The sequence below is a fragment of the Callorhinchus milii genome, unplaced genomic scaffold (genome assembly GCF_018977255.1).
Source record: "Callorhinchus milii isolate IMCB2004 unplaced genomic scaffold, IMCB_Cmil_1.0 Scaffold1, whole genome shotgun sequence".
In the NCBI taxonomy this organism is placed as follows: domain Eukaryota; kingdom Metazoa; phylum Chordata; class Chondrichthyes; order Chimaeriformes; family Callorhinchidae; genus Callorhinchus; species Callorhinchus milii.
Window position 1 is genome coordinate 125,592,427 of NW_024704742.1, and position 13,200 is coordinate 125,605,626.

A 13,200-nucleotide genomic window follows, 5' to 3' on the forward strand; every position below is an offset into this window, starting at 1 on the left:
ATATCAAATCTGCCGTGTTAATGAATGGCAGAAGTAACAATCTGGTTACACTTCATTAAGACATCTTCAAGCATCGGATCTTCAAACTAATTGGCTTCACTGGCCGATCCACTCCAGCCATCGCTGGGATCAAAGGAAAGATCCCGACTGTATTTGTAACTTTACGCTATGTTCCTGTGACTGACTCTCTGGCACTCTGCTAGCTTCTCGCTGTGACATATCCCCTGCCCTGACAGAGACTTGAGACATTAAGCAGATCCCTGCCCTATTCTTCAAAGGGTTCATCTCAGTTAAGAAGCTGCTGACGAGTAGATTGTCTCCAGTAAAACATTGCCACCTTGTACAGTTTATTTGCTTTAATCCTGCTACTGTTGAAGGCTTCATTATCTTATTAGTTCAAGGAAATAAACATCTCTGGAATATAGTAGCTTTATTGGGAACACTCAAAATAAACAACATATTTCTTATTCAATCCTCCCTTTAGCTAAACAATGGGGAATAAAGAAATCCACTTAGACCTTACACACCAGTGCTAACTAATTTGGCCAAATGGCCATATCCACTTTGCATTATATCCTGTGAAGCAATCTGAGACGTCTCAATGACGCAATGAGGGGCTATATCAAATGCAAGGATTGTTATTATTCTCTGTAATTTAATTGTAATCTGGAATAATTCTAAGGGATTTTGCTTTCAGAAATGCTTGCTTAAACATCAACCTCCATGGTTGCACACTACAACTCACCAAGCCAGTCAGGAACCTGGGTGTCTTGTTTAATAATAATAATAATAATAATAATCCTTGCATTTGATATAGCGCTTTTCACGTCGGGAGGACGTCCCAAAGCGCTTCACAGAACACACTGTAAAGTGAATTGACTGTATATTTTTGACCCTCAACTGTCTTTTCTTCCCCACATCCAAGCCATGACCCGCTCTGCCTTCCCTCACCTCCGTAAACATCACCCAACTCCGCCACTACCTCACCCCTCAGGCCACTGAAACTCTTGTTCATGCCTTCATCACCTCCAGGCTCAACTATGCAAACGCCCTGCTTGTTGGCCTTCCCAACTAATCCAGAACTCTGCAGCCCGTGTCCTCTCCTGCACCAAACTCCATGACCCCATCTCCCCCACTCTCACCCGACTCCATTGGCTCCCTATGCTCAGAGGATCCAGTTCAAGATCCTGGTCCTCACGTACAAAGCCCTCCATGGCCTCACCCCACCCTACCTCTGCAATCTCCTAACCCCCTACCAACCCGCCCGTTCCCTCTGCTCAGTCGGCTCTGGCCTGCTCCACGTCCCCCGACCCACCCGCCCCACCATTGGCGGGAGAGCATTCAGCTACTCTGTCTCCAACCTCTGCAATTCCATCCCCCAGTCACTCCGCCTCACCCCCTCCTTAGCCTCCTTCAAGTCCCACCTCAAGACCCTCCTCTTCGACCATGCCATCGGCCACCCCCCTTCCCCTCCCCCGCCAACCCCATCTCGGGTCTGAAATGTTGTACTCTGTCCAGCGCCTGGGGACGTCCTCCCGACGTGAAAGGCACTATACAAATGTAATCGTGTTGTTGTTAAAAGAAATCCTGAAGCAAAATGTAGACAGATTTCTAGGTATTAATTCCACATTGTTTAACTAATAGGAAAGACTTAATAAAAAATGTTTCTTTGACATCAGAGGAATGTGTGAAGAAGGAAAAACAAAGGACCTGGAATCTGGAATTAAAGAGGAAGTTAACATGACTTTACGAAACAGAGTTGTGTCATATCAGGAAAATCCTTAGAATTCTTTGAAGTGATGACACAATGTGTAGACAAGGGGAATTCAGCAGTTGTTAATATATGCAGATTTTAGCAAAACTTTTGAAACAATACCCCATAGGGAATTGACGCACAAGACTGAAAGAGATGGAAACAGGTAGGACAGGGAATACAGAACTTCTGAAGTGTAACAGAAATTGGTTTAATTATCAAACGACGTTTGGTTGTGTACAGTGCTGCTTCAGTACAGAAGGAGGCAACTGGTTCAGAAATCAGAGCTCTCTCTGATAGGTAATTTTCCATTATAAACATGGAATGAGAAAGCTTTCTAATGCTAGCGATCAGCACACGATAAACTCCTAAGTGCGACAATGATTTACATAATTTTACATTCCCAGCCAGCAACCCAGATTAACTGGTTGTTTCCCTCATGGTTATTTGCAGGACCTTGTGTGTGCAAACGGCAACCCCATCCCCCAGTCACTCCGCCTCATCCCCTCCTTACAAATACAGTCACTACACTTGAAAATTAACTTCCTGTAACAAATGTTACAATGTTTTGACGAAATGAAGTCCTATAAAAATGCATCGTTTTTCTTTCATTTTCTCTCTTTTCTAAATTTTACAAACTACCTTAATGTTTGCGGAAACACTTACTTTTTCAATTGATGTCCAAGTCCAAAGCGTTCCTTCGTTGATGTCTGGAAAACATCAACTGTTGGTACTGTGAATGTACAGGAGAAAAAGATATAATCAGGAAACCACAAATGTAGCCATCATATTATGTTAACGTCCACAAAATGAAATGCTGTATCTACACAGTGGTACTGGGTGGTTTAATGACCAGTAAAGACTTATCAGACCTCTGCTGAATTGGCAAACATAGAAAATGAAGTTGTTAAACGCACTACATAGATAAATACCGACAGGACATGGGGATTAACACACAAGAGGGAAATGCTTCAGTAAATCCACTCACAGTTTATAAATTAGCTTATTTAATTTTCCTTCTTGGGAAAATGAAGATACAGATCAGACACAGTGTAAGAAAAGTCAGGCCTTCAAGCTTTCTGCCCCACCCTCCAGAATTCCATCACAGAGCCCCTCCGCCTCACCCCCCTCCCTTGCCTCCTTCAAGACTCATCTTCAAGACCATCCTCCTTGACTTTGCCAATGCCCCTCGTATGGGGGTTGAGCAGCTGGTACTGAGTACGGGTACTAAGTAAGCCTGGTATGGGACATTGGACTTGGACCTCGAGAACATCAAGGTGGCTAGCACATCACAAGCTGCACTGTAAAGATCTTCCCACCATGTTAAGGCAGATAATAATGATCCTCACATTTGATATAGCGCTTTTCAGGTCTTCTAGATGTCTCAAAGCGCTTCACAGAATATACTGTAAAGTGAATTGACCATATATTTGTGGGTGAAACACGATGCCCGCCTCCCCCATATGACTGATGAGGAACCTCTGAGGCTTGGAATGACAGCTGCTGGAAGGCACTACCTGAAGTCTGAGTTCATAACACATATACGTACATCCAACGCCTGCAATCCACCTTGATTGGCCTGCAGAAAGGCAAGCAGCTGCTGCTTAAACTCTACACCTCCTATTAGTGGAACCACCACTCAATGGGAAGGGACGGGGTGCCCGAGCTGCGGACAGGAAGATGGTGGCAATGCTCTCACGCATTTCATGCTGAGATGTGTTGCCCACTAGGGAGTTCCTGGTACTTATCATTCACTTATTCACCAAGTGATGGCTCAAACCCGCGCTTGTGGAGTCCTGTAGCTCAGTGGTTGGAGAGCTCGCCTTGCAAGCGAGACACCTGGGTTCAATTCCAGGCAGGGCGAAACCTTGGGCAAGTTTCCTTACTCCACACGCCTAATAATAATCCCTCCGAAACAAAACGATAATAATAAAATTGAGACGTCTAGAAGATGTGAAAAGCGCTATATCAAATGCAAGGGTTATTATTATTATTATTATTATTGTTGGATGTTGAACAACCAATAAGTGATTATCCTCCTTGTGCGGGAGGTAAGTGGAGTCTCCTTGGAGTTGAACTGGTTCCAAGGTGACATGCTTAGCAAGGGAATGTCGGAATCGAGCCAGCCCTCTGTGGCGGTCTCGGTCGTCCAGTTCCTGAGCTAGGCAGGTCCACACTTTTCCGGGGCACTGCTGTTGACAGCACAGCCAGCCTGTCTCATCAACAGGACCTGGAAGAGCTAACCTATCACTGGGAGCAGGCAGTCATCCAACTCAGCTCCTGCAAGCCAAAACCCTAATGGATAGAGTGGTCCTAGCTGGATAAGCAGCGAGAAAGCTTGCCAGACAGTAATAATCAATGGTAAACTATGCAGTCTTAGCTGGTTATAGAGTTCAGCAGTACGGCGATGGGTCAAGCATGGTGATGGTTTTCCACACGTGTCACAGACCCAGCCGACAACCCCCCCACCCCTCCCCCCTCCCATAAATAAATGGTTCCTCGCTCAGGAGTTAAATGTCCTGTTGTACTAAGCTACATAGATCTGCTGGAAGGTCTGAGTTGAACCCATAGCCTGTACTGTGTGAGCTGATCTCAGCAAGCGTTGAGGGCATTATGTTTAAGCCTTGTATTAAGCCGGACATCGCAGCCCTGATCTCTATCCAGTTGTCGCTGCTGGAAGCATTCCTGTTTGCTCAGGAGGTGATCAGATTTGCTATGATGCCACCATGGTCGAATAGGCTGCCAACACTCATTGTTTAAACTCAGAAGTAGAAGATGACTTTGTGAGTGATGTACCAGTGTGTGGTCAGTGCCTGCAGCACTGCACCGGGGATAAAACAATTATTTTGGCAAATATACACCAGAAACCACTGATCCCCAGCACTTCCACATACTCTTCACTTTCCAGTTATGCACTAGTGCAGGAGAACTATCAAATGAAGGGGAAAAACAGAGAGCAGATTTTATTAAAAAAATGATTAAATATCTTTCACCTCCATGTTACTCCATGAAAGTAACACCTTGAAGCCAGTTGAACTCCTATTTTGCACTTTACTTTTTATCCAGTTAAACCATCCACAGTGTAGCTAAGATTTATTAGGGTATTACTAGGGATGAATAGATACAGCCATCAACAAAGATAACAGGTAAGTGCTCTTCTTTATGGAGATGATATGATTGAGTGGGGACCTGATAGGGATGCTTAAAAATTATGAAAGGAATTGAATAAGATGGACTTTGATAAGCTGTTGGTAAGACATAAACAAAGGGCAATAAATATACAACAACATAATTACATTTATATGGGGCTTTTCATGTCGGAAGAAAGTCCCAAGGCACTGGGCATAATAACGACACCAACAACTTGCATTTAAGAGAGTGAGTACCAGATCTAAAAGGGAAGTATAGGATGAACTTCTTTACACAGAGTGGGGCAAGAATGTGGAACTCACCCCTGGAAGCTGTGGTTGAAACAATATATTTCAGAGGACACTTGAGGCATGCATGAGGGAGAAGAGGATTGAGGGTGATTTGGAAGGATGGAGGCTCGCATGGAGTATAAACATTGGCATAGATAAAATAATAATAATAATCCTTGCATTTGATATAGCGCCTTATCACGTCTTTGAGACGTCTCAAAGCGCTTCGCAGAATGTACTGTAAAGTGAATTGACTGTATATTTTGTGGGCAAAATGCGGCAGCCAATTGCACACAGCAGTGTCCCACAAACAGTCGTGGATTGAGTGATCAAATAATTATTTATTTTTTAGTTATTTTTATTTTTGATGGGATAGAAAAACTATCCGCCAATCGACTAACAACCAGGTTCCTGCTTACTTGCTAGGTAAACAGAGACTGAATGGGCACGTTTTCGTGCTGTAAGATTATATGTAATAAAAATAGAAGAGTATGGAACAAAGCTGTGTTTGTGTCTCGATGTAATGTAAATGCATGGGGGTATGGACAGCAGCACTAACCTGGGCCATTCAGATACTGTGTGAGAGAGCAGTGCAATCGCACTATTACGGGTTCTGTCCGAATTACGTCCCATGCAATAGCAATCTCATCCTGTCACAAAGTCAGGCAAGCAGAAAGAAAGCAATTTATTCAGAGATATAAAAGCAACAAAATCCATCAGAAACCTATAATGAATTATTGCACTAAGTACACACTTCATTCGCTCACTAATATATTGGAACAAAACACTTTCATATCTTTTGTGTGCCGAACTTGACTGTGCTTACATTGTCATGCTAACAATCCAGTCATGCTTGACTTGCCTTAAATTGTAACAGACAGGAGTTTATTTTTTGCAATCAGCTGCAAACACTAGATAGGAACAATTAAAATACAAGGGGAGCTTAGCACATCCAGTGTGAGGCCCGTTAATTATTTAAATGTCACCCTTGACTGCCCGCATACGGCAGAGTAATTAATGAATGAACTTCCTTCTGTGACCTGCTTTTAACTATATTGCTCTATCATTTTACTTGTGCTTCACACAAGGAGCCCAAGCTTGAGGGTGGGTGGGGGAGGAATGAATTGGGGGAGGAAAGGGAAATTGGACAAAAAGATTGGTGTTAAAATAGACCAGATGCTATACTGGTCTATATGTCTTTGACATACTGGTTGACATAAGAACCTATTCTCACATACGACTCTGACATTGTCCTGGAGAAGCCTGAAATTCCAGCCTGTTGTTGCCTACAGAGCAATTTCAACTTATAATTTAAGATTATGCACCACTGTGGAAAATTCTTAAACTCAGTCTGAATTTGGAAGCAGAAAAAACAGCTTCTAACATAAGGCTGAATTTAAGAATTGTCCAAAATTCTGCTCCATCTTAAATTTTAAGACAAAATGAGTCTTGAAGACTCAGACTAGGTGGAAATTGGATCTCCAGTCTCCTAGTTAGGAAGCAGAGATTCGGCAAAGGCTTAGTTAGTGACTAAGGGAGCCTGCATCACTTATCTTTTATCAGCTTCACTTGTGGCCTAACAACTGGAACAGGTTACGAGGCCATCACTGGCCAGAACACTGGACCCATTTAGAAAACAGCTTAATGATGTGATGGGAGAATGGGAGGATGAGTATTCTGGAAAGATGAGACCAAATGGGCCAAAGGGCCTTCTTCATCCAAACTGATCTTAGCTCATCTAAAAGATACATGGGTACTAGCTTGTTTGAGTCACTTAACATTAGATTTGTTCTTTCTCAGGATGTGGGAGATGCTAGTAGGGCCTTCATTTACTGTTTATTCCTAGTTTTGCTGAGAAGGCAGTGTCTACTTAAACTTTAAAAGGTTTGTTGCAACCATTTGCAAGCCAGGCTCTGACATTTATGTAGGCTGCTGGCCTGGATGCTTTATGTTCTTATTTCATCTCCGTCTTCTCCCCAAACAAAAAACTCCTTCAAAAAGTCCATAAGTTATATTATATTATAAAAATAATATATTAAAAATTATATTCTCACTTTCAAAAATCACTTCCCCCCCCCGAGGGCTTGAGCCAGCGATATTGGAGGAGGCACAGTGTCAAAACTACACTGAGTCCTCACCAACTACTCCATCAGCTACATAATGTGACAACCAGTAAGTAGAAACTCCTCCTGGGTCTAGATTTACTCTTTTAATCTATCAATTAAGAGCATCCAGAATTTTTCCATTTTGCCAAATATCTGTACTCTGAAAAGCTACCCTGACAGAGTAAATTTGAACCTTGGTGGAATCTCTGCTCAAAGGAGAGGGGTTGGGTGGGGGGTGGGAGATGGAGGGGTGGTGGGAGTCGTGGTGGCTAGACTCTGCTTGTCAGCAATTTATACCGTAATTTTAAATTCACAGGGACGAGAGTTTGTGGCAATGGAGTAACAAATACGTTGTTAACAAAGATTTCCCAATTTCCAAGTACCTACCAATGCCACTACACACATACTCTCAGCCACTTATCTCGACTGCACAACTCCCTTGCACCACTGCTGTGAAGAGGTTACAGCCATTACCTGTCATTATACTGCAAAACTTCAGCTCTAACTGAGGGCTTCAATACTCCCTCGTGGATCAGCCTTCTTAGTTGCAGAGATTTGGTGAAATTCCGCCTTAATGGCCTTTAATAAACCGTTAACACGAGTTTGTTATTATCAAGTTGCCTTTTATTCTGGAAACAATTTTTTTGCCAGTTTTTCAGGGGCAGGAATTTCACCCGTAGCGCTAAGCAATTTGTCAGCGAGAATGCCTCTGTTAACACACGGCCTACATTTTTTTTATGAAGACTGAGGAACTTTGAGCACTAAGGAACGATATGCAAAAGCTCTCTATTGCAATATGAAGCAATGGCATCAATCAATTCATTCACAGGTAAGTTGTGTTTTTCAAGAGTCGTGTTGTAATGAAGTGAACCACAGGGATCTTTACTCACATCGAGAAAGCTGACATCAATATGCAAGTCGATATCCACATCGTCAATTGCGCCATACTCCCTGAAAAAGAAATTGTGCTGTGATGAATTCTAAAGGAATATTTCAGGAAGTGATGTGTTCGGCAAGGAAGAAGCATTTTGGAACCATGAGCCTTCTAAACATTTTGAGTCACTTTTTTTTAAAAAAGAGAATCAAACTTTTGCACACATAGCATGGTTCCTCCCTCCCTCCCTTTTCTTTTCCTTCTCTCTACTTTGACACTTAAGTCAGGCATGTTGTTTGTGTTAAGAATCGAGTGCTGAAGTATACTGAATAAACTGAAAAAGTCAATTTCATAACCTTAAAAAGAAATGGCTTGACATGTTCTTGCAGGCTGATGTTGCAATGTTTTTCTACAATACTTAATCTGCCAATTTAAAAATATCTGGAGTCTCAAACAAGGTATTGGAAGTCATTGCATCATACTGATGATTGCTTAATCCCCAGAAACACAGGGGAGTCAATAGCATCCACAGCGTCAGTTATAAATAGCAGCTCAGACCAAACAGTGAATGGGATTAAAACAGGTGAGTGAGTTGCTGCTGGTTCATGGATGTCAGTTCCAAGCTTGCATTAGAAATTCAGGGCAGATATAGACTAAATGTAAAATGGCCCTGCATTTGCCACTGGGCAAGAATGATGATCGGTTTAGCCTAGAATTCTGAAAACTTATTTCCCTTTAAATCACCATATATTTGTCAGAATTATTACCCTCCTTCAATATTCTCCCACCTTCTCCTGAGTATGAGGACTTAACTTCAGGGCATAGTTTCATTGACATCAGAAACCTGGTAAGTGACCGTTCTTCATGTGTGAGCTCAAATAGGACACAGGAACTTCTGCACCCAAGGGGCCATTCTGCACCCAAGGGGCCATCATATCTGTGCCACAGAACATGGATATTGATAAAAAAAACAAATTTACTGCTGGAGGGGCATCAAAGCCGAGCCCAATGTAGTCTTTACCTGGCCATTTCTACACAAAGTGAAATATATCAAATAATAATAAATAATAATAATCCTTGCATTTGATATAGCGCTTTTCACATCTTCTGGACTTTGCAAAGCACTTCACAGAATATACTGTAAAGTGAATTGACTGTATATTTGTAGGCAAAACACAGTAGCCAATTGCACACAGCAGTGTACCACAATCAGTTGTGGATTGAAGTGACCAATTTTTTTTCTTCTTCTTCTTGAGGGATTATTATCAGGAGCGTGGAATAAGGAAACTTGCCCAGGGTTTCACCTTGCCAGGAATCAAACCCAGGTCTCATGCTTGCGAGGCGAGTGCTCTCACCACTGAGCTATAAGACTCCTATGATGCAAGGAATAAAATACAATACATATTCTTATATCATTCAGATTATTCTTATTCAACACTGATAGCTTTTCAATAACATATTTTCTTCCAGCACCCTTCAGTCTCTCGTCTAAAGATTCTTTGATATTTGCCTCTTTCGGTCTCCAATTCACTTTAAATGGTCCAGTATTACTCAGGGATTACTATTTGGGGTTTGGATGCTCAGAATTCACCAAGACGAGACCAAAGGATCTAGCTAATAACCAGAACCTCATCAGCTCCATCACTATACTACAGAGAAAAACCTCAATTCTCCTTCACATTCCCACCGAAGACCAGAACAATCCTCCATGCCAGGCATCAGGGACAGACCTGTTCTATCCCTTCTCTAGCACTAGCCACACAGTTTGGAATTCTCAGCCTGGTTTGGATATTCTACTCTAAAGCCTGGTGATGATGGGCTTCCGTATATGTCAGACACTCGGCTAACCTAAAAAAATAGCATCTGCCCCCACAACACCACCAAGAATCTAGTACACATCCTTCTTCTAAAAATTGAATCTTTTTAAAGAAAAACAATTCCCTCTCCTCCCCCACCTCCACTGATAGCAAATGGGGAAATGTCGCCTTTTATACTGTGTCTCCTGCTGCAACCCACCAGCTAAGAGGATGACAGTACATCGCAAATAAGTCTTTATGGCTTCAGCCTTACAAGCAGCAAGCACTTGTTTCAACATCTGACGATGTAGCAGCAGCAAACTTCAATTAAAAAACCTTGTTTCACATTTATTATTTCTGTCTGCTTCAAGTGCCACAAGCCTTAAAATCTCACCCTTGTTCCCTGACTCACTGTTGCAACAACAGTTTGGTTTTACCTGAGAATTATTACTTTCAAGATGGCGGAAGAAATACAGCCTATGGAAGTCATTAAGAAGCATTACATTTGTCTCTGAGTCCTCGTAATAGGTAATAGTTTTCTTCTAGTCAGATTAGTTCATTTTGTTAATTAAATTATTTTAAATATGATGGACTTGTGATGCAACTATAATGTTCAGAGAGGGCTTGTGAAATACACAATTGATTTGTTCCATTTACAAGGCAGCCCTTAATAAGTCACTTGTGTCTTTGTCACTAAGGATTAACAGATCTTCACAACTCTCAGAATGAATTGCGCTGTTCTCCATTGAATACCCTCCGTGGAATTAACTAACTGAGTTAGACAAGTGATCTTTATAGATCTCTCCAATTATGCTTTGCATCTTGTGTGTTCTATGACCAGACATTTTTCAATCTATTGCATTGAACACATGTAGAAATCAGTTTACTGTTTAGTGGCTGCTTTATACCATGCTACGTTTTAACAAACTCAGCATATAAATATTAATGTGGTGATAGAGCTTGCTTTAGGTGTCACACAAATGCTGTTGCCAGTGTTAAGAGTAATTAGGTATGCACACCCACACACAGCTGCTTAGGTAGAAATACAGCAATATATCTTCACACTTCACGACAAAATAACTCCTCGTTTCATTTCCCGGATCAGGATCAGCACAGCATGAAGACTCTTTAATTTCCTCCTCCAGGTTTCTCTCCCATCTTTCCTGGAGGTGTTGACTTCTCGTGTGCATTCCCATGGTGTGGAGAGCACCTCACCCAAGCAGCCACTTGTTATCTGCCAGCAGTTGTGAAAATGATGAATGCTTTGCCCCTGAAGGCAATCAATTGGGAAGTTTAAACAGGAGATAAATGGATAACTTTGGAAGTAAGACTACTAGGGGGTATGGGGAAAAGACACAGAAATGGGATTAAAAGTTCTGCCTTGATCTGATGAAATAATACCAGGGGGCAACTCCTTCTCTTTTCAGATCGTGCCATGGGATCTTCAACACGCTCCTGGGCAGGTGGGACCTTAGTTTAATGTTTCATCCATAGGATGACATTTCCAGCAATGCAACATCCCCGCAGCACTGCACTGGAGTGTCATCTAAGACTATGTGATTCCAAGTCCTGACATGTGTCTTGAACCCACAATCTTCTGACTCAGAAGCAAGAATGCTACCACTGAACCAGGTTGACACACAATATGACAATCACTCCCAATCTTGTTCTCACCCAGTGTCCATAGATGTGTAATTTTAAGCTGGGCCAAAATGATTATGATCAAGAGCAGGACCCCTCCTGATATTTCTCTCTCTACTCCAGGGATTTTAGCTGCTTTGCACTAAGTTGATTCCTACCTAAGGTCAAATAATTCGATCCTGATCCTGGAATTGAGTCTGAGATCTTTTACTGTGTCTAGGTTAGTTTCATACAGTGACTTTGTCAACTGAGCCATCTGGGATCACCATCGAGCCTTCAAATTAATGACACTTAATGACACTTCAATGGGGAAAGGGATGGTAAATGGGATTGTAAAGATTGCTGTTTAAAAGGGCTTCTGTGCTGTAAATTTCTATGGTTCTAAACATGAACCCATCAAAACAAAATAATTTACCACAAAGATGTATTTTGTGTAAAATATGTCATATATTGATTAAACACTATTTATATAAAATCCTCCAATGGCCTAAGGATGAAGGTTCAAATTCCAGTCAATACCTTGTTAACTGATCTCAGGGCATCACAGTTGTTTTTAAAGGCGTTTGGGTTAGTGGATGGAAAATCAATTAAGAGTACAACACCTGATCGCTACCTAGTACATGGGCATCAGGTGAGAAGAAAATTGGGCTTGGCTGTGATGTTCAAATAGCATACTGACATTCATCGTCAAGGTTCATGCATGAATAATGACCACCTGAATGTGCCCAGTACAGAAGGAAACAAATCAAACTGTCTCAGAAGAGATGAGAGGAGGAGAAAAATTGGAGAGGAAAAAAAGAAGAGAATTTCTCCTGATGTCCTGGCCAACAATCTCCCAAATAAAATTGGCTATCAGTTTCTTGGCTGTATGCAAATTGGCTGCTGTGTTTGAGTATACATACACAGTTACTCCACTTCACAGTAAATCCTGTGAAGCGCTTTTGGATGTCCTCCAGACGTGAAAGGTACTATATCAAATACAAAGGTTAGTATTATTATTATATATGTATAGAAGTAGAAATGCAAAGAGCGTTAATTGTTATAGAGACTTCGAAATACTTACAATAAATTAAACCCAGCTCGGGTCCGTAACTCTGTCTGTCCAGAGCCTTGGGACATCCTCCCGACGTGAAAGGCGCTTTATAAATGTAATTTTGTCGTTGTTGTTGTAAACAGCTCTGCATATGTAATTGTTGTCTATGGCCTTGATACATTAAAACAACGACGACAACTTACATTTACATAGTGCCCTTCACGTGGGGTAGCATCCGGGAGTGCTTAAAACTGCAAGCTTTGAAGAGATAAACCAAAGATTGACTCCTAATTATCTCAAAAATTATCCATTTTACAAAATCATCTTTTGAGATACTTACTGAAGACACAGTTAAGTCACACGGGAGATTGTATTCTCCTCAGAACAGGAATTATTTTATGGTCAAAATACTTCCTCTTCCTCTAAATCTTATTCCTCCTTGCTTACCCAACACTTCCCATTCCTCTAAATCCTGCTCTTTCTTGATGACAGGTGACCTGAGGGTAAATGCTCTCCCGATTGTTTGGTCAAATGGACTGTAAGTGGGACACTGCTGTGCGCAATTGGCTAACGTCTTTC

At 41.7% G+C, this 13,200-nt stretch overlaps 1 protein-coding gene across 3 annotated transcripts in view; it reads right to left on the bottom strand.

Moving 5' to 3' along the window:
* Positions 1–13,200, bottom strand: part of parp8 (poly (ADP-ribose) polymerase family, member 8) — a 169,832-nt gene that overhangs the window by 53,640 nt on the left and 102,992 nt on the right. For all 3 annotated transcript variants that reach the window (XM_007892207.2, XM_042335361.1, XM_042335349.1), the window contains 3 exons: positions 8,168–8,228; positions 5,732–5,822; positions 2,420–2,486 (listed from right to left, as the gene is read on the bottom strand). In XM_007892207.2, the coding sequence (XP_007890398.1) occupies positions 2,420–2,486; positions 5,732–5,822; positions 8,168–8,228 (219 nt within the window). The remainder of the gene's footprint in view (positions 1–2,419; positions 2,487–5,731; positions 5,823–8,167; positions 8,229–13,200) is intronic.